This window comes from Lepisosteus oculatus, chromosome 11 (assembly GCF_040954835.1).
Source record: "Lepisosteus oculatus isolate fLepOcu1 chromosome 11, fLepOcu1.hap2, whole genome shotgun sequence".
Taxonomy (NCBI): Eukaryota; Metazoa; Chordata; class Actinopteri; order Semionotiformes; family Lepisosteidae; genus Lepisosteus; species Lepisosteus oculatus.
In genome coordinates this window covers 677,900-698,805 of record NC_090706.1, presented here as the reverse complement: position 1 = coordinate 698,805, position 20,906 = coordinate 677,900, and the positions used below count along the sequence as shown (strand labels likewise).

General features: G+C 54.0%; 1 protein-coding gene across 1 annotated transcript in view; it reads left to right on the top strand.

The window, feature by feature from the left end:
* The first annotated feature begins 4,451 nt into the window (after positions 1 to 4,451).
* Positions 4,452 to 20,906, top strand: part of LOC102695140 (potassium voltage-gated channel subfamily KQT member 4) — a 37,273-nt gene continuing 20,818 nt past the window's right edge. The window contains 1 exon segment of the mRNA XM_069195499.1: positions 4,452 to 5,727. Coding sequence (XP_069051600.1) covers positions 5,426 to 5,727 — 302 coding nt within the window. The 5' untranslated portion in view covers positions 4,452 to 5,425.

Here is a 20,906-nt window from a genome sequence, read left to right as displayed (position 1 = left end):
AATGAGACTTGTGTATGCAGCTTCTTTTTCTGTAGTGATTGTTTTTTACTCACACCCAGAAAACCACATTGGAGGAGTGACCTTTTCTGACCTGCAGTAGGAGGAACAAATATCGTTCTGTGTATCTGCATCTGCCTATTAGCCGTGAACCTCAGCCTTACTATTAAAATGTTTATATTCGTATTACAAGGACTTTAGTGCAGAACTCAGTAACTCATCATGTGGTGCTGAGCCAAGATTGAATCTACATTTATTACCAGCGAGTGTTTCAGAGGTGGCTTCTTTCTTGCAGGAATGCAGAAATTAATTTTGGAGATAACTCGCATGAGTGTGTGTGTGAAGGGGATAGAGGAAGTTTTGCTGAATTCTAGTTAAACAGCAGGGCAGTGGCGTCTGCAACCTGTACCTCGGCCACTGGACAGATCCCGGATGAGCTGTAGTCGTCCTGCTCCCTCCCTGGGATCACAGGGCTCTTCAGGCTTGACTCGTCTAGAATCCAGTGTCTTTTCAAACCACCAGCTTTAAGATACCTTAAAAGAAAAACGGTATGGGCCCAGCGACGTCCATAATTGAGTTCAGGGAGGTAAAATAAGAAGCTGGGGCTGTCGGATGAACTGGAAAGACTGCAGTTTCTCGGGCTCTGACATCACCTGTGCCGCACTACTGCCTTCACACCACTGGGTGGCAGCACACAACTGTCCTCGTGGTAGGGTTAGTATTTCTCTGTTAATTTATTCCCTACATTCCTGTTCCAGGTACTAGCAGACCACAAGCTGTGCAGGCAAGGCAGCTGTTTATATATTTTATACTCATCTGAGGCGATGAGATTGACTGCAGTCTGCCAGGCTTCCTTCTTTACAAAGCAGTACAGAACACGTGAAATGACCCCTCTATTCCCTGTTTCTCTGGAGTCTTGCCTATTTTACTCCACCAGCCCTGTTGTTGGAACTTGACTGAAGCGGCAATTCCATTGAAATCAGTGACACGGTCATAAAGGTGTCTTAAATGGATTCTCCCTTGTTCTCTTTAGTGACTGGTTTTGCACAGAGCAGCTTGTGCAGTGGGGGTTCAGTCACCTGGTTTAAGGCTTCAGAAGAAGGGGTGGATTGCCTTCAAGCATGTGAGCCGAGCCACAACGGGCTCCAGCAGCACTGCCGCAGGAGGGAGTCTGGGGCCGGTCCCTCTCAGCTGGTCGCAGTTCCCTCGCCTGGGTGTGTTTTCATATTTTTGGGGGGCGGCAGCGAGTGTTGGTTTGTTTATTTTTCTGTCTGACAGAGAGGACTTTCAGACTTCGCTGGGCTTCGGTGCGCAACAGGCTTGTTTAGCAGCGGTAAATCTGCTGTCGCTTGTGCACTTGGCAGTGCAGGGGAAACCAGCAACACAAAGCTGGCTTTTCACGAAAACCGCCGTGTGGATGAGGACCAGACCGGCGCTGAAAGCCCACACTGTTGCGTAAAGACGTTGAGCAACAATCAGTCCATTAATGAGGACTGAGAGGGACTCAGCTGGCCTAATAAGGAGATCCCTGGACGCAGAGAAATGTTTTGCCAAATCCAGTAATGAGCAGGACTGATTTGATCCTCTGGTATTTGGGGGTTCAGGAAGCCGGGGTGCAGCCCTGGGGCTCTTGCCAGCCCTGAGCCCCGAACTCAAACGGGGGGGATGAGTTCCCCTCCCCCTAACCCTCAAGCGGGCCTTGCTAACTCGGGCAGAGCAGACGAGCTGACCCGTGTCCCCCAGGGCGCCCCCTGTTGTCCGTGTAAAAAGTTGCAGTTCCCACAGGCACAAAAACACAAAATCAGTGTACCTTATAAACGAAATCGGGGAAAAAAGAAGCTCTGTAAGACTTCGGTGACTATTCCTTCAGTCCAGCGGTACCCCTGTGTGAGCCACCGAGGTTTAAACAGCCGGGCCGCTGGGGAGAGGAGAGGACAGCAGGACACGGAGATACTGGGACACGCCGGACTGAGACGGGCCGGCACATTGACAGCTGCGATCGGTGCTGCCCGGGACCCACTGTGACCCGGCAAGCGGTATGCGTATCGAGGAACGACACTGGAAGTGTGAAAACAGGACGGGGACAGAAAGGTGTTTATTGATCCGTGACCACCCAGTCTTGTAGACGAGTCGCCAAGCCCACAGTTACCCGAAACAGAGCTGCGGGGGGCGGGGGGGTGCGGTCCTCCTGCCCCCCCGCCCATGACCGAGGGCCGAGCTGCGCCTGCACCTGCCCTGTAAAGCCGAGCAGCTCTGAACGGAGAGGACTGCTGGAGATGGGCGATTCATCTAAAAAAAAAAAAAAAAAAGAAATCTTTAAGGCGCAGCAGAGTCTGTGCGGGCGCGTGATGACTTACCCCTTGCCTCCCTGGGAGAGGGCTGTACGACATCCTGCGCGGAGCCGAGCGGGGGGCTGTCACCGGGCCTCGGGCCTGGCGCTCCTGCTGCGGAGACGGTAACTAACGGCCCCGGCCCGCTGCCGCCCAGCGTGGCTCTCGCTCCGCAAGAGTGATGACGAGCTCTGCGCTCTCTAACAAGGGAGGGCTGAAAGAATATTAATGATACGGACTCATAAATTGCACTGCAGTTTTGTTTTTGTTTTTAAAACGCTGAGATTCCTCTCCTGGTTGACAGCAGTGGGAAATGCGGCTGGTGTTTTAAAAACATATCGACCCTCGGCGGATTTCAGCCTCGTCACATCGTTCAGGTCGTCAGGTCAGGCTCTGCAGGAGGGGTCCCGCGGGATTCAGAGGTCTGTGAGCTGCTCGCAGCAGCAGGACTGGACACCGAGCGCCGGCAGTGCAGGAGGGCGAGGGCCACAGCGCTGCTCGTCCCCGAGGCCGAGAGCCGGACGGGCCGGCGGCTCTCCACGGTTCCACCCCCAGCCGAGAGCGGTCCCGGGCCCGGCAGGACTCCGCCTTGCTGGCCCGACCCAGAGCGGACCGGAGAGGAGCTCCCGGACAGTTTAACCTCACGGCTCCCGCTCCCACACAGCACTCTACCCCACCCTACCCCACCCCACCCCACCCTGCACACGAAGCAGCAGGTGCAGGTTTATTCCCTGTGTCCGTTCTTCACCGGAGGAACCTCCAGAGCTGCAACGCTGCGTCTCTTTTTTTCCCCTTTTCGGCAGGAATAACCCTTTACTTGCTCTTTTCCAGCCAACGCATGCTGATGCAGCTCCCTGCTCGATCTTCATCACACAGAACGCAGGCTCACAGGTCGGTTTCACTGTCAAAGGCCTCGGACTTGGCCAGACTGTTCGCGCTGCAGGTCCAGAGTCTGCCCTCTGCTTGGACAGCTAGCGGAGGAGAGCCCAAGCAGTGCATCAGCACGGTGCCCACTGCACACCTGAGTTACAGCTAGCGCCAGCAAACCACAAAGTGCAATACATTCAAATTCAAGTCATGAAGCGCAATAAATACCGTTTGTTAAACTACAGCAATTCGCCAGGACTGTTTCTTGAGCACTTCGGCCCAGACCGAGCTGCAGACGTCCCAGTGCGTCACTAGGAGACCGTCTGTCCGCTGTACAGCCGAATCCGCAGTGCTGAGGAAAGCCCCTCCCTGGCCCAGCAGGGGTCAGAGGTCATCTTACTGGTCCTGTGATGAGTACTGAGCAGTGTCCGTGCAGGGGGTCCAGTCCTGGTCCTGGGGGGTCAGTGTCCGTGCAGGGGGTCCAGTCCTGGTTCTGGAGGGTCAGTGTGTCCGTGCAGGGGGTCCGGTCCTGGTCTTGGGGGGTCCAGTTCTGGTCCTGGGGGGTCAGTGTCTGTGCAGGGGGTCCAGTCCTAGTCCTGGGGGGTCAGTGTGTCCGTGCAGGGGGTCCGGTCCTGGTCTTGGGGGGTCCAGTCCTGGTTCTGGAGGGTCAGTGTGTCCGTGCAGGGGGTCCGGTCCTGGTCTTGGGGGGTCCAGTTCTGGTCCTGGGGGGTCAGTGTCTGTACAGGGGGTCCAGTCCTGGTCCTGGGGGGTCAGTGTGTCCATGCAGGGGGTCCGGTCCTGGTCTTGGGGGGTCCAGTCCTGGTTCTGGAGGGTCAGTGTGTCTGTACAGGGGGTCCAAGTTTCTTTACAGCAGCAGCACTAGAACTGGGCTGGGAGAAGCTGTTCAACTGCTCCAGGCACTGTAGGCCAGTAATAGGCTGGGCGGAAGACCTGTAGCCACACCAGGCCCGCGGGACCAGCCCGGGAGTCCTGAGCTCGGCGCGGTTCCGGGGAGGGCGGCGGAAGAGCGGGGAGCCGTCAGGAGAGAGAGCGCGCCTGACACTGAACAGCTGCTCGCCCTGTAAACTAACGTCATGATGCGAAGCAGCGGCCAGCGGCGCAGCTCCGCTGTCCCTGGCGGGCGGGGGGTGGGGGGGGGGTGCGAGAGTGACCTCTGTGACCTCAGGCAAGCCCACCGGACCGCGACCCGCAGCGCTCCGCCCGGCCTGGGCAGGGGGCTGGTGTCCGGGCGCGCCGGCGTGAGGGCTGCGCTCTCTCCTGACGGGGGTAGAGGCAGAGAGGGGGACTACACACCTCTTCCCCCTCCTCCTTCTCCTTCTCCTCCTCCTCCTCCGCCTCCCCCCTGCTTACCGAGAAACGCAGCGCAGCGCAGTTTCCGAGCGAGAGAGAAAGTCTCCGGACTCTCAACTCCCGTCCTGCGCTGCTCTCGCCTCGCTGGGGTTCGGTGTGCGCTGTCGTCCGCCCGCCGACACGGAGCGCCTCTTCCTCCGCCGGTCCTCCCTCGGTCCCGGGACCGGCCGAGCCAGCCGGCGCGCGGCAGCCAGGGGAAAGGCGGCTCTCACGTGCCGCGCTTGCGGCTGATGAGCAGTTTCGGGGTTGCAGGAAAACCCCGATCAGTTCCGAACTTTTTTAAACCGATACGCACGCCTTAGATGTTTTCAAATACTGAGCGTAATACGTACGAACTTATCCACTGTGCCTCAATACGAGGTCGGAAGTTGTGGATGATATTACTTCTGTCGTACACTAAAATGTTTGCGGGTGTCCTCGTCAATATCGTTGTTTGTATTTAACGGGCTACGACTGTGACCTGCAGATACGACACATCTGTGTTGTACGGTAACTTCGGAAGAAAAGGCAAGCGTCGGCAACGTGTTTAATTTGTCACAGCGTTCTTACAGCCGGACTGAGACATGGTAACAACAGCGATTTGGTGCGATACGGATTGTTTGAGAAATTAATCACTTGTCAGGCATGGGAACTACTTAGTAGGAGAAAACAGACTCTCTCAGCTATGTTCGCTAAAACTGATAGAATTAGTTCCAGTTCCAGGACAGAAACACACTTACCGCTCGTTAAAGGTAGAAAATAAACAAGTGTACAATGTGGCTGAGGCAAAACTGGGGTTGAAGCGGAAAAGAAACAGACCTTACTTAGAAACACTCAGTTTCCCTAAAGAGGGATATCGTGATTGCGGTCATTGAGCAGCGATGGTCGGAAGTCCTTCCAACAACGGCGGCATGCGGGTGCTGTCTCCGCCGGCGGCCGCGGGCGACAGGAAGCTGGAGTTCGTGGCTCTCACGGCCGTGCACACGGAGAGGAGCGAGCCGTCCACGCCGGAGCGGGGCCCCCTCTCCCACCGCACCGGACTGCTGGGGACCCCTCTGCCGGTGCCCCCCGGGTCAAGGCCGAACGGCTCCTCCAGCAGCAAGCGCTACAGGAAACTGCAGAACTGCCTGTACAACGTGCTGGAGAGACCGAGAGGATGGGCGTTCATCTACCACGCCTTCATGTGAGTTTAGTATTGGTATTCTTCTTCTTCTTCTTATTGTTGTTGTTGTAGTTGTTGTTGTCGGTGGGTTCCGGGTGTGTTAGACGAGAACTGCACCTTGCTGTGTTTGTATCTGTAAAGAGCACTACAGTGGAGTAAGCGCAGTATGTGATCTCCTGAAGTTGAGGGGGTGTCGTTGCACTCAGCGGTGCAAACACTTCTGAGCACCCCGTCCGGACAGCACGAAGTGAGCGACACCCGTCCTCGGACCGCCGCCGGGTCCGTCTTGAGGACCGGCTCGGATATAAGTTTGTCTGAAGAGCTGGGTTTTTTTACGAGCAAGTTCCGGGGCGATCGTTCTGCGCAGGCGAGTCGGGCTGGGCTGTGGAGCGCCAGTCCAGTCCTGAAAAGGTCAAACTGCGCCCACAGTGCCCACCCGGGCCGTGTGCTGGAGCAGCCTGGACTCTATATATAGGCGCATGTACAGCACGACACGGTGATTTAATGACCTCGAATTAGCAGGTCCGCATCGCAGACAGCGTGGCCCTCCCCCAGGTGAAGTATTGACAGTTCTCCCTGGGGCAGGGTTCGGTCCCCGGTCCTCCAGTTGTGTCAAGTTCACGGGACGCAGCCGAGCCGGGATCCGGGCAGACGCGCCACGAACCTGTGACTTTCTGCCAAGCGATACAATGTTATATATAACATATTATTATATCACCGTTGTTGTTAGTAGTATTATCGTCTCCAATAATAATAACTGCGAAATAATTCTGAAGTAACTTTTGTTGAATAGTTTAGACTGTAATAAGCAGGTTTATTGATCCCTGATCCCTTCTTCAGAGCCAGACGCAGGAAGAGCCCGCGGGCGAGGAAAAGATTAATCCGGCCGGGAATTTTAAAGGCGGCGCGCTCAGTGTGCTGTGTTGCATAATTGTTTTAATTAGCTTTAAGTAGCCCCGCTAAACCAACAGAACAGCCCTTTGTGTTCAGAGGCGAGCCGAGAGTCGCAGTGCGAGACACTCTCCTGCGGGGGGAGGACCGCCCGGTGAGGGAAGAGCGCTTGAACCCCGGGTCTGTGACAGGCGGGCGGGTGTCTCTTCCGCTAGCAGGAGCTCTTAATGGACGCATTCCGCTACACGGCTGCCTTCGCCAGATCTGCGACTGTTTTATTGGTTTGTTATGAAGATGTCGGTCTTTCGATTAACCCTGGTTAAGAATTTCAGTTCAATGAAAATGTCTTTGTATTGGGCAGACGTGCAAATAAGCATTTCATTCCACCCGTGCACATGACACTGAACTGACCTGACCCAAACTGAAATCTTAGCATCCTTATGAACTGTACATATCCCTCTAAGGATACATATTGGGCAGATTCATAACACCATGATGACAGCACTGGACTTGAAGCACAAGCACCTCATCACAGGCCCTACCTGTATACTGGACAAGTTTCTGCATTTCACTCTTCCAGCGGGTGGTGGGAGTTCAGCTCAGCAGCTGCAGTGATCAGTGATCAGCTAGCCCTTCATCCAGTCTCGGCGATGTGTCACGCCGATAGGGCCTTATAAGGGCGAGACAGCCGTCTGTAGTCGCTGACTTTGATTAGGAGGGTGTACCTAGTACCGCTGATGAGCCACTGAGACCAGCGATGTGCCTCTCACATCCTTGAAGGTCTCAGCTCTTTGTCTTTAGCGCCTGAAGAGCTGGATCAAGTTGCTGTCGTTATCTGAGCTCAGTGGAAACCTGGAGACCCTGTGTGATTCCACTGGACTCCACACAGCTTCAGTCGACTGGTCAGGGAGCTGAAGTCAGAGGTGACCAGCGCTGCCCTGCTGGGCTCTAAGGTGGCAGCAGTGTCTTCGGTCAGGGGCTGAAGGTCACTATTGTGTTGTCTAATTTAGCCCATAATCACTCAGCTCTAAACACACTAGTGCTCTGTGGGACCAGTGGTGAGAGACCACTTCCTTAACAGGTTTCTTTTGATCAGAACTAAGGGAAGTACCACTAATTAAGCACTTAATTACCTCTATCAGTCAATTTGCCAGGAGCCGTGCTGCTGTCGATCTGTGTGAGCCGAGCCTCGGATGCTGGAGCTCACTGTACTGCGCTGGGACACCTCAGCAGAGCTTAATAATAATAGGCTTTCAAGTGCTGTAAACGATTGCGTGAAAAATATTTTCCCCTCTGAAAAAAAGTCAATGTCTGTTCTTTGGGGTTGTTTATAAGCATTGCATGTCTAATAATTAAAGCCATATAAACACACGCACAGGCCCGAACGAAAACAAGACAGAGCACGCGCCAACTCTGTACATTAACTGAATGCCGGGCAGGACTTAAACGCTTATCTGAATCATGTACTGTGTGACACGTAATTCATCTCGGCCACACAACAGCAGCTTACCGGGTGCAGATTGAAAACAAGAACTTGCTTGTGACCAGCTAATAAGGGCAATAGGATGAGGGTTTCTCGTTCAGCTTGCAACTTGAAAATAAAGACTCTTTTTTTATATTACTGTGAATGGTGATGCAAGTTTGTCTTCGGCTCAGGTTTGGAAATGGTACTGGCCCCTGCTCAGAGGCCCGGGAGTGAACCGGGGCTCAGCAGGCTCAGAACCCAGCGGAGAGCTCTGTGCCAGCTTGCACAGCAGGGCCTTGTGACTCGCAGTCACCTGTCACTGGGGCCACTCAGCCAAACAACACTTTCCCAGGGGTTTCTCCTGCACGTTCAGTGCAGTTCTATTCATTTTTGTTGCAGCTTTATATTTCTGAAAGGAAAAAAACATGCGTCAAGGTAAAATAAATAATCTGAAGTAAGTAACAGCAGTTTGTTTGTTTTTCTGTTGGCCCGTCTGAGATCTGTAAGCAGTTCAGGCAGTGGTGGGTCCCAGTCTGAGTGTGCTGGTTCTGTTGGAGGGGAGTGAGGCCCGGTCTGAGTCCAGTGGTTCTGGGAGAAGGAGGAGAGGCCCAGTCATTACTGTGCATTGGGAATACTGGGTCCAGCTGCCTCATTCACTGCTACAGTATGTCAATGGCTTAATTCTACATGAGAAGTGTCCTCCTTGTGCAGTTGGTCATTAGTGGTGCTTACTCCCAGAGTACTCACAGGCTAATAATAGCTGGATACATTACTTGTGTTTTGTGACCCCTAATGTAACGGGTTCTGTCCTTATTAGTAGTGGCTGTGGTGCTACTATTCCTAATGTTACTGGCACTGGGGCAGCAGCACTGCTGCTACCGCGGGCGGCTGGATGTACCCCAGAACCCCAGTCTTGAGTGGAGAGACTGAGCCGAGCCTCTGGATCCTGCCCGGAGGGGGCCTGTAATCCCGGTCAGGGCGCGGAGTGGGGCCGGGAGGCGGAGCTATCCGGCAGCTGTCTCTGGACTTGTTCCTCAGCTGTTGGGCTGCAAACAGCTCGAGAAGCAGTAAAGCCCCCCACATTACTGACAGCGCCGCAGTGCTGTCACTGGCAGAGGTGCTAATCCTGCCACTGCAGCACGGACCAGCTGCAGCAGGGGCTGGGCTGGCCTGGCCTGGACAGAGCTGGACAAGGCTGGTCTGGGATGGACCGTGCTGGACTTGATCGCAGGGCAGATTGTTGGAACTGTGTTGTTGTGAGAAACGGTCCCATGGTTTCTGCAGGACTGGAGGGTCTGACGTCAGACCCTTGTCGGGGACTCTCTGGGCCGGGCTACCTAAAAATGTCTGGCTCAGTGAATTGACCCAGGACAGTCTGGAAATTGAGCAAGAGAGTATCAGTGTGCCATGTCTGCTTGAGAGCTGCTGCTGTTTGAAGGGGCTGCTGAAATGGAGATGTTTTCAATTCTGAAGAGCCTCTTCAGCTCAAACAGCTTGAGATAAATACACCTCCTCCCTCCCTGCCGCGTGGGCCAGTTTCTGCCACTCCGAGGCAGAGAGACGTTACTGAAGGAACGGTGAAGCAAACTCCTGCGTTAACTGCAAGGGAGCCTGGGAGCCGGGCCGGGGAATCTCGCCCCGTGTTCGGGTGCAGTGCGGACAAACGAAGCTGCTGTTGCAGTCAACCCTCTCCTGCTGCGGGGAAGCGGCGTCCTGGCCTCGCGGAGCTCCGAGCAGCGCTGGAATGCTGGTTCCGTACCAGGTCACTTCTCGGGAATTGGCATCGCTTCTCCTTAATAGCACTGATACACAACCGAGGAGCGGGGAATAAATGCACAGGGATTGCACATGATGGAAATCGCTTTAGTGCGCGCTGGAACCCCACCAGGTTTAATAATTTAGTACCGGAGAAGAAGTCGTACGTCTGTCGGAAGGGCTGTGTGGGATCTGTGGGGGTGAAGTGGAAAGACCAGGCCCATCTGCGCCAGACAGACAGACAGACTGGCCTGCTGGGCAGTATAAAGAGAGGTGCCCCTGCACTGCTGCTTGGCCAGTCGGATCTGAAGCTGGAGCTGCAGAAACTGTCTCCCCGCTTTCCTTGGGCTCCTCCAGAGGGGAGGTGTCCCCCCATGCCCCACTTGTGATTCCTCTGCTCCGCGTGCCTTGGGAGAGGGAGGGCTGCGGCCAGAGAGGAGTTTAGCACCAGCGCCTGCTGCTGGCAGAGTGACCTCTGACCCAGTGTGCCAGAGAGGGGAGCGACAACAGGCCCCCCCGCACAGCTCCGTTTCTCCTCTTCTCAGCACATGGAAGACGAGCAGAGAGAGATCTCGGGCTGTGAAGGCATCTTTGATGTGATTTAAAATGCAGGATGAACTCTACTTTATGGGATTATTCAGCCTGGATCGCCACTCTATACCCTGTGATGGGGTCCCCCTGCAGGCTGCCTGTGATGGGGGTCCCCTCTCCTGGCCAAAGGATGAAGGAGGAGAGAGAGATCAGCCCGGCCTCTGGAAGTGGGAGCATGGAGATCAGGATCTGATATTTCAAGCCTGTGTTTGTCCACACTCCCTTCTCCCTCCATTAGTAATCCCTGCCGGAGAGCTGGGATCAGGAGTGCTGTATCCGTGCAGTCGGGGACTATCGACCGGTGCAGTGCAGTTTGGTGTTGACCAGTTCTGAAAGGCTTCTCCAGTCACTGCTGCAGTGATCCCAAGTGGAAATGACTAATTACCTGGAAGTATTAGTGCCCTAATGTGTCACTGTTCCCTCTGCCTCCACTCTTAACACAGACACTAAGGGCTCACTGCAGGAGCCATCCCCCCAGCAGGAAGAGAGAGGCACAGCCTGGGCATCAGCCCGGCTCCGGATCCGGCTGAGCTGTAACAGAGCCTCTCAGGAATGGAGCAGAACAGGGGCAGTGATGGGACAGCCCCACTCCAGCCACATGAGACAGGACCAGCGCTGGTGCAGTGATGGGACAGCCCCACTCCAGCCACATGAGACAGGACCAGCGCTGGTGCAGTGATGGGACAGCCCCACTCCAGCCACATGAGACAGGACCAGCGCTGGTGCAGTGATGGGACAGCCCCACTCCAGCCACATGAGACAGGACCAGCGCTGGTGCAGTGATGGGACAGCCCCACTCCAGGCACATGAGACAGGACCAGCGCTGGTGCAGTGATGGGACAGCCCCACTCCAGCCACATGAGACAGGACCAGCGCTGGTGCAGTGATGGGACAGTACCCCTCTGGTAACTGTGAGTGTGGCAGGCCTGGGTGGAAATATTTCCCTGATGCAATGCAGTGAAGAAGTTCAGGAATCGTCAGCTCAAGCCCTGAGTCAGTCTGGACCGCTGGGGCATCAGAATGAGTCAGCTCTCAGAACCACAGGAAATCGATCGGTTGTCCAGCCTGAGAGATCCAATCGAAGGGAAACAATACGATAAGCGTTTTTCACTGCCCACTTCCCTAATTCTGCTGGGCCTTGAATAAACTTGTTTTAAAAGAATAGCAGGGTGTTGGAATCCTTTTCAGAAAGAAACGATTTCTTGAGCAACGGTTTTAGTTGAGACCAAGGGAAGCCAGCAGCATGCTGGGAGCTCAGAGCTTCTCTCCCGATTCTCCACAGATTCCTTTGGTCTCTGTCTCTGTCTCTGGTTCTCCCCCCTGTCTCTGTCTCTGTCTCTGGTTCTCCCCCCAGTCTCTGTCTCTGTCTCTGGTTCTCCCCCCAGTCTCTGTCTCTGTCTCTGGTTCTCCCCCCAGTCTCTGTCTCTGTCTCTCCCCCTGGTCTCTATCTCTGTCTCCCTCTTCCCCCTCGTCTCTGTCTCCCTCTCCCCCCCAGTCTCTGTCTCTGTCTCCCTCTTCCCCCTCGTCTCTGTCTCTCCCCCCCAGTCTCTGTCTCTGTCTCCCTTTTCCCCCCAGTCTCTGTCTTGTCTCCCTCTTCCCCCTCGTCTCTCCCCCCAGTCTCTCTCTCTCTCCCCCCGGTCTCTGTCAGGTTCAGGGGGTCTCTCTCTCCAGGCCTTGGCAGAGCAGCTCTGACATGAAAGTCCCAGCTCAAGTGCAGTTAGAGCCATTTTAATTTATAATAGCCAGCAGTATAAACAACGTGGGAACCTCACCATAGCGACACGGAGAAAACAAACTCATAATATAGAGCGTTGTTTATAAGCACCGCCCGTTAGCTCTGTGACAGCCCAGCTGCGGGAGCATCTCCGCCTGTGAGTGATGGGTTAGGCTTAGACACGCAGCCCCATGAACACTGGCCACGCTTTGTAATCCTACCTGGCCTGATGTCACGCTACAGCCCTCCTCTCCCTCCTTCACCCCCTCTCTCTCTTTCTCTTCCTCTTGTTCTCTAATCGCTGATGCTGCAAAACCAGCCAACTTGCTGTGTTCTGAGAGTGGGAAAAAAAAGAAAGATTAAAAACAGCAAATGAATAAAGGTCATTCTAAAAATAATCTGACAATTGTTACCCAGTGAGTTTCTGTGTGTGTCTTGATCGCTAATGTGCTGCGAAACCCCGTGCGTCTCTCGAGCTGGCTTCAGTAACGGGGTGGGGAAGCTCAGGGGAGTGGGACAGGACCCCAGATCGCCCCTGTATCCAAAAACCACTGCAGACGGACGGACAACTGCTCTGCTGGGTCTGCTGCTCTCGGACCAGGCTCATGGTTCAGAGGTACCAGCCCCCAGCTGGACATCTGACCCGTGGTTCAGAGGTACCAGCCCCCAGCTGGACATCTGACCCGTGGTTCAGAGGTACCAGCCCCCAGCTGGACATCTGACCCGTGGTTCAGAGGTATTGGCCCCCTGACTGAACCTCGGACCCGTGGTTCAGAGATACTGGCCCTCTGACTGGACATCTGACCTGTGGTTCCGAGGTACCAGCCCCCCAACTGGACCTCTGACCTGTAGTTTTGAGGTACTGGCCCTCTGATTGGACATCTGACCCGTGGTTCAGAGGTACCAGCCCCCCAACTGGACCTCTGACCTGTGGTTTTGATGTACTGGCCCTCTGATTGGACATCTGACCCGTGGTTCAGAGGTACCAGCCCCCCAGCTGGACCTCTGACCTGTGGTTCTGAGTTACTGGCCTTCTGACTGGACGTGTCTATGCTCCGGTCAGTGACTCCACAATTCCAGTTGCTGCCTCGCCTCTGAGTGACCTGGGACACCAGCTCCTGGAGGAGAGATTATTCACAGACTCCTCTTTTGCAGTTTGAGGTGGTGGAAGGAGGCTCTCTGAGGGGACTTGTCCTGGCGGTCAGCTGTTATTCCTCTACAAGCAGGTCTGACGGCCTTATCTGGCCTCTGTGGCAGTACCTTCCCACCGGAAGAGCTGATGCTCCGAACACAGTGCAGTCCTGACTGACCGGCACGATGGTGGACTGGGTGACATAACGGACGGGCCAGCAGATTGATTGACAGGCCAGCTGACGGACAGGGTGACACAATAACTGACAGGCCGGCAGGTTGATTGATCGACAGACTGACCGATCGACAGGCCGGCTGACTGATGGGGTGACACCAGAGACTGTGGTGTGGAGGGCGATGTTCTGTCAGAAGGTGCTGTGGGGTATTAAGACTAAGGGTAAACTGAGGTGTAGGCAGAGGGCAGCTGGTATTTTCCTAGTGGGCAGCCAGTCCTGTTGGTGCTGGTGGACCGGTCTCGTGAGGCCCAGTGGCCCCCCAGTGGGGGAGCGCTTTCTCCCGAAGTCCTGCCCGTGCGGCGAAAGTAAGGGGCTGGCAGTCGAGAAGCCAGTCAGCCCTCGGGCGTGTTCAGCGCCTGTATTGTTTTATCTGATACAGATGTTTCCCATGACCCTTGTCTGACCTGTTCTTGGAGGATGGTGGGAGTGGGCTCCAGCCTCGTGGATCTCCCGTCAGTGAGCGCAGAGACGGGCGCTCAGCTCTTAATGTGCACCTGACACCGCGCCGCCGCGCGTGCTGACGTGTCCCAGATTGTGTGGCAGAGATTCGTGGCTCTGGGCACCGTTTTGCTCTACACGGTGGTCCCAAACTGACGTTATCTGCGCGCACAGGACCTCCTAATGTGGTTATCTGGAGTCGCTAAGCCAGGCTGTCGCAGGGTGCGAGGGAGTCTGTCCAGATGTCAGTAACCTCTCTGTGAGCAGAGCTTTGATCTTGGGCAGTTGAATCTAAGCTTTGATCTTATTTTTAAAAAGATCACTTGTAACAGGAAGGTAACAATTTTAGAAAGTGTTATTATAGAATTTAAGAATTTAAACTTTCAATTCTCTTTCCTAAACTTCCTTCATGCGCTTCAGTCTCCTTCGCTCGTGCCCTGTTACTCTCTCCTGCGCTGAGAGAGAGGGGTACACTGAGGAGGAGTGGACAGAGAGAGGGGTACACTGAGGAGGAGTGGACAGAGAGAGGGGTACACTGAGGAGGAGTGGACAGAGAGGGGGGTACACTGAGGAGGAGTGGAGAGAGAGAGAGAGAGGGGGGGTACGCTGAGGAGGAGTGGAGAGAGAGAGAGGGGTACACTGAGGAGGAGTGGAGAGAGAGAGAGGGGGGGGGGTACGCTGAGGAGGAGTGGAGAGAGAGAGGGGTACACTGAGGAGGAGTGGAGAGAGAGAGAGGGGGGGGGGTACGCTGAGGAAGAGTGGAAAGAGAGAGAGGGGGGGTCCACTGAGGAGGAGTGGAGAGAGAGAGAGAGAGAGAGGGGGGTACGCTGAGGAGGAGTGGAGAGAGAGAGGGATGTGCTGACAGCAGTGAATGGAAGCGTATTAATAATTGAGGAGAGAGGGTATTATCTCCCACTTCTGGCCTTCATGCTGCACTTTGTCTCTAATTGGTGTGGAAGAGGTGTGGGGGTGGGGTGTCAGGAGAGCAGCTGGGGGCAGCCGGGCAGGGTCTGGCGGGAGTGTGAGAGTGCAGTGCTGGCTGGTGTGGTTGGAGGGTTCAGTCCTGCTTCCCATCATGCAGCTGTGTGCCCAGCTCAGTCACTGCATCTTCATAATGGTGAGGCGATGATCTATTCCAGTTCACAAACATCAGACCTGACAGTGTTTTTATTTACGCACACGTTTGTACACACCTGTGACCTATTTTACACACCCTTCTAGATACAGATCTATTTACACACACATGTGTACCTGTACCCTATTTACACACCCTTGCATACACACCTAGAACCTATTAGCACACAGATAGTTATATATACACCAATAACCTATTTACACATGCTTCTAGATATAGATATTAGATTCACTCGCACTCCTATATACAGTATACACCTATAACGTATTTACACACACTCTTGTATACATACCCATTACCTGTTCACACACACACCTATATCTGTGTGAATAGAGAGTGTTTTTGGAATATTTCCCTAGGTCATGTCTGTTATAGTGCCTCACCAGATGTTTTTTTAGGCCATGCTGCCCTTTTTTTCTACTACATTCAGATATAAAAGCAATACCATCGGCATTTTAAATCTGCTACAGTAAGTATATTTTTAAACAGCTAATTAGCTGCATGTTGGTAGCTCTATTATTCTTATAATATCGGGGTGTTCTGACCGAGGTCACCCCTGTCATCAAAAGCAAAAATTTTTATTTCTTAAACTTGAGTTATGTCTCCCTTTTCTTTATTTTTATCGAACTGGTCAGTTTTTGTGTTTGTTCGAGCTGGTCGCAGTCTAGCTGGACAGCAGCCAGTCAGTCTCCTGCCTGCACACTTGTGCTGGAGCTGGACAGCAGCCTGGAGGATAGCTGATAGCTTCTGTCTTAGAAAGTGATGGCAGTCTGTGGGAGAGGACAGCGGTCAGTCTGTGGGAAAGGATAGCAGTCATTCTGTGGGAGAGGACAGCGGTCAGTCTGTGGGAAAGGGTCAGTCTGTGGGAGAGGACAGCGGTCAGTCTGTGGACGAGGACAGCGGTCAGTCTGTGGGAAAGGGTCAGTCTGTGGGAGAGGACAGTGGTCAGTCTGTGGGAGAGGCTCAGTCTGTGTAGAGGAATGTGGTCAGTCGATGGGAGAGGACAGCGGTCAGTCTGTTGGAGAGCAGTCAGTCTGTGGGAGAGAGGAGAGAAACTGATTGTCCTTGTTCTTTTAATAAAATACTCAGATGTTTTTAAGATGTTGTACAAGTCTTTCCTCTACTACTGAACAATTAATACACTCAATTTGCAAAGCTGATTTGGAGCCAAAATGCCCATTACTGCCTACACAACCTGTCCCAGGCTCAGCAGGAAGGCAAGTGCTCCGATGTTGTTCTTCTCCAAATGTACAAGAGTACACAACATGTCAGGAATTAAAGCTGAATAAAAATCTCCTTTAAACCACATTAGCTAATTAACCCCAATTAATTCCAACTAATCCATTCACCTCTAATTGCTTCCCGTTTAAGCCAATAAATTATTAACAGCCTGCAAGCAATAGGATACTGTGAAATAATGTCGTAGTAAGAACTATTTTTGCCTGGGTGCAAAGAGTGGGAAGATGTTGTGCCTTGTGAACAGTAGTAGCTTGTTTTATATTTTATGTGAGGGTAATTGGATCATTTCCGATGATGAGATAACAGCCTGGAAGAAACCTGGGAAAATTGGATTCCCAAGAGGAATTCACTCCTCCCCAACCTCTTAACGGCTTAATTAAATCTTTAATTGACTTGATTGGTCCCAAGCCAACGACTACCAGGCCTGTACGAACTCGCTTTCTGGGCTGCGTTCCGAGGGGTTCGACAGGGAGGGATCGGGACGCGTGTCGCGGGACGGGGATGGGCAGGGCCGGCCGAGACGAGCTGAAGGGAGCCGGCGCTGTCCCGCGGGTCTGCGGGAGGTGTCAGGTTCTGCTGATGAGACACACCTGCCCCCGGGCCCCGACTGTCTGCCCTTCACCCGCGACGATGCTCGTCTTCCAGCAGTGCACCAGTAACTGGAATTAAGATTTCTTGAACAAGGCTTTGAACCAGCTTCTGCTCATCTTCAAAGTGCAATGCCTGTATCTGTGAGACAGCTAATGAGATGACCCGACTGGGGGCCTGCAGGGGCGGGATGGGTCATTCCTGCCTGGATGTGCAGCAGGAGGTGCTGGCTGGTGTTCATGTTGCTGCTGCCTGCACTCGTCCTGGAGCTGAGGGCTGGTGTGCACGTGTGTGCATGATTGCGTATGTGCGTGTGTAACCTTAGCTGCTGCAGGCACATTTCTGCTGTGTTGGTCAGTTAATACCACCTTGTTGTGACAGTCTAACTTTAGATTTGCAAAATCAGTAAGAACTATTTCCAACCCGCTCAATAGTTCGTCCCAGATTCCCGTTTTATTTATTTTTTTGATGATTACATTAAAAAATCCCCACATGTCCCGCCTTCCTTCCAGGAAGAGCTCCAGCAGATTGTATCTTTAACAGACACTCGCTTTGCGGAGCAGGCTGAGCCTTTCCAGGTTTGAGTTAGTACAGTACCGGGGCCTGGACGGGTTCAGAAACGGAAGGTCTCCGTGTCAGAGCAGATCCCTGCGTCTTGAGCGTCCCTGCTCTCTGGGAGTGGATCCCTACGTCTCACGCGGCCCCGCCCTCTGTGGAGCAGATCCCTGCGTCTCACGCGGCCCCGCCCTCTGTGGAGCAGATCCCTGCGTCTCGAGTGGCCCCGCTGTCTGGGAGTGGATCCCTGCGTCTCGAGCGACCCCACTCTCTGGGAGTGGATCCCTGCGTCTCGAGCGACCCCACTCTCTGGGAGTGGATCCCTGCGTCTCGAGCGACCCCACTCTCTGGGAGTGGATCCCTGCGTCTCGAGCGACCCCACTCTCTGGGAGTGGATCCCTGCGTCTCGAGCGACCCCACTCTCTGGGAGTGGACCACCTACAGGCCGTCACTCCCACACTCGCCCTGGTGCTGCGCTGTCACAGTTCGCACCCTCCCCAGAGTCCTGCCGTGTGGGAGAGGCCGTGGTCGGAAGCAGGCAGGGAGTGTGGGACAGCGCTTTTCCGTCTCTGGCTTTCCTCTCCATCTGCTGCCACAGCATCCCGCTCCCTCCTTGCGCTCTCCTGTTCCCGAGCGTCAGCAGGATTCTGCTCTTTCTTTTCCTAAGCTGAGACGTCAGGGTTCCCCCCCTTCCTTCAAGTCCACTGTGTTTGTCTCTCTCTCGTGTTCCACCTGCAGTGTGAGCAGAGGTGAGGGACATCAATCACCGTGCCGAGCGCCGGGCGCGGACCCCAGGGGTGCGAGGAGTGGAGGGGGGGCGGCAGGCTCCCGGAATGTTGATGGAAGTGGCTCGTGCCTCTGAGCCGCTGTGCCTCTGAGCGCTGCGGCATCGCTCCTGCCCTGCTGCCGGGATCTGTGGGGCAGACTGCCCAGCCCCACCCCTGCCGTGGAGCGGTCTGACCGTAGGTCAATGAGACAGAGGCCTCATTGGCGCCGGTGTTGCTGGCGCACGAAGCGCAGTGGGCTAGTGGGCACCGAGACTCACCGGGCCCCACGGGATGGGGCTGGCACGCTCGACACCTGGAGCTGCGCTGAGGTTGCCGCGGTGGCAGGGTACCAGCGGACAGAGAGAGGGGCAGGAGCCAGAAAAGCCGTGTGACCTCAGCCTCACGCCATGGGGAACAGGTGCACATGACTCTCTGCTGCGCATGACACGCACACCGCTGTGCAGCAGTGTGAGACAGGGGCCGCGCAGCTCAGGTCCAGGCTGTGAGAGCTTTTCCTTCCTTACACAGCAACACAATTCCACAGTGAGCCGCTATTGAAATTGTAGGCATTTGGATTTGAGGTGCCAGTTAATCCCCATTATCTGTATTTTGGATCACAAGGTGGGCTTTTATATAGAGGGGAATGGACGATGCTGCTGATGAGAAACATTTGGTCGTAAGGCAGCTGGACCTGAGTGGTAAACATGTTGCATCCGCTACAACATTCATACAGGCTGCTGCTGTGGAGTTTACTGTACCCGCGGGCTGTTTGAGAGCTGCAGACATTAAATGCCAGGCCTGGAGTCTTCTCACCAGCCTGAGCTGTATTCGCTCCAGCTGGCACGACGGCACAAATAACATTCTCGTGGGGGTTTTGAGTAAATCGTTGATGCTCCAAACTCCTATTGCACTTCCTGCTTTTGTCTAAAACGTTTGCACAGCAGAGGATCGAACTCTGGGCTTCTAGGATCTGCTGATCCCGATCTTTCACATGCTGTCCAGCCTGCTGCCTGTGGCGCAGGGAGAGAGAAGACACGGGGTCTAGAGCAGACACAGAGCGGATTCTCTTCTGTCTCCCACCCTGGTCTGTAGGAGGAATGTACTTCTGTTCTTCTTGACACTCAGACTCTGTCAAGGCTTGTGTTACATGTTTATCATCAGTGAATTGGTCCTGTTCCCTTGAGAAAATCCCTGGGGGTATTTGCTGCTCTTCGCCAGGCAGTCACTCACCAGACTTCTGTGTGTTTTCAATGTCTCTAATGCTGCGTCCAGAGACCAGAAAGCTGCAATAATGTGCTTCACCCCAGGAGGGAATGTTGCTGATGTTGTTATTTGGCTCATTCGATTGACTTTTTTGACCAAGTGGGTCATGTGGCTGAGTAAAGGTGAGGGTCTCACCTAAGCAAGTAGCTTCCCAGCTGAAACTCACGATCGACACACAAGACCTTAATTTCCTGATTGCTCCGGTCTGAGTTTGTACCAGACTCCCAGCATGCACGCACCCACGCACACACGCAGCTGAGAATCTGCAAAGGAAGTTCCAAAAGTTTAAGACAAAAACTGGACAAGCACCTGGCAGAAGCCATTTAGGCAAACAGAATGTATTATTTAGTTGAAGATATTTAGTTGAAAGGAAAGAATGTAAATGAAAGAATGTTGTGGTACAAATTGTATATTTTACTAATAAGGCCTCATGTGGAGTATTGTGTAAGATATTGGTCACTATACTCCAATGAGGATAGACTTGCTCTGGGATCAGTTCCGAGAAGAATGACTATGTACGTTGTTGGGATCAGAGGAGTGTCCCACCCCTGACAGGACTCAGAGGAGTGTCAATACCCCCGACAGGACTCAGAGGAGTGTCAATACCCCCGACAGGACTCAGAGGAGTGTCCCACCCCTGACAGGACTCAGAGGAGTGTCAATACCCCCGACAGGACTCAGAGGAGTGTCCCACCCCCGACAGGACTCAGAGGAGTGTCAATACCCCTTGACAGGACTCAGAGGAGTGTCCCACCCCTGACAGGACTCAGAGGAGTGTCAATACCCCCGACAGGGCTCAGAGGAGTGTCCCACCCCGGACAGGACTCAGAGGAGTGTCAATACCCCTGACAGGACTCAGAGGAGTGTCCCACCCCCGACAGGACTCAGAGGAGTGTCAATACCCCCGACAGGACTCAGAGGAGTGTCAATACCCCCGACAGGACTCAGAGGAGTGTCGCACCCCGGACAGGACTCAGAGGAGTGTCAATACCCCTGACAGGACTCAGAGGAGTGTCCCGAACACTGACAGGACTCAGAGGAGTGTCCCAACCCTGTCAGTGTGATGGTCAGTACTGTCCAGTGAGCACACACACTCAGAATGTCAGTCCAGTGTAATGGTCAGTACTGTCCAGTGAGCACACAGACTGACAGTCTAGTGTGATGGGCAGCCATGGGGAAAGGAATAGAGCTGCTGCCAGTGTCTGACCAAACCAGGGATCATGGGAGTCCTGGTGTGGGACAGCTACCAACCCACTGAACTCTTTTGCACAAGAAACGGCTCTTATTGATTTAGCTGCCTGAAGGTTTCATTACATGTTGGAGTGTTTGGCTTTTCACATTAACACAACAACAGACCTGTTAGCCCTGACAAATTCTGCAGTGTTAACAGGAAGCTGGTATTGGATTATTATTATGACGAACTTGCTGTCAA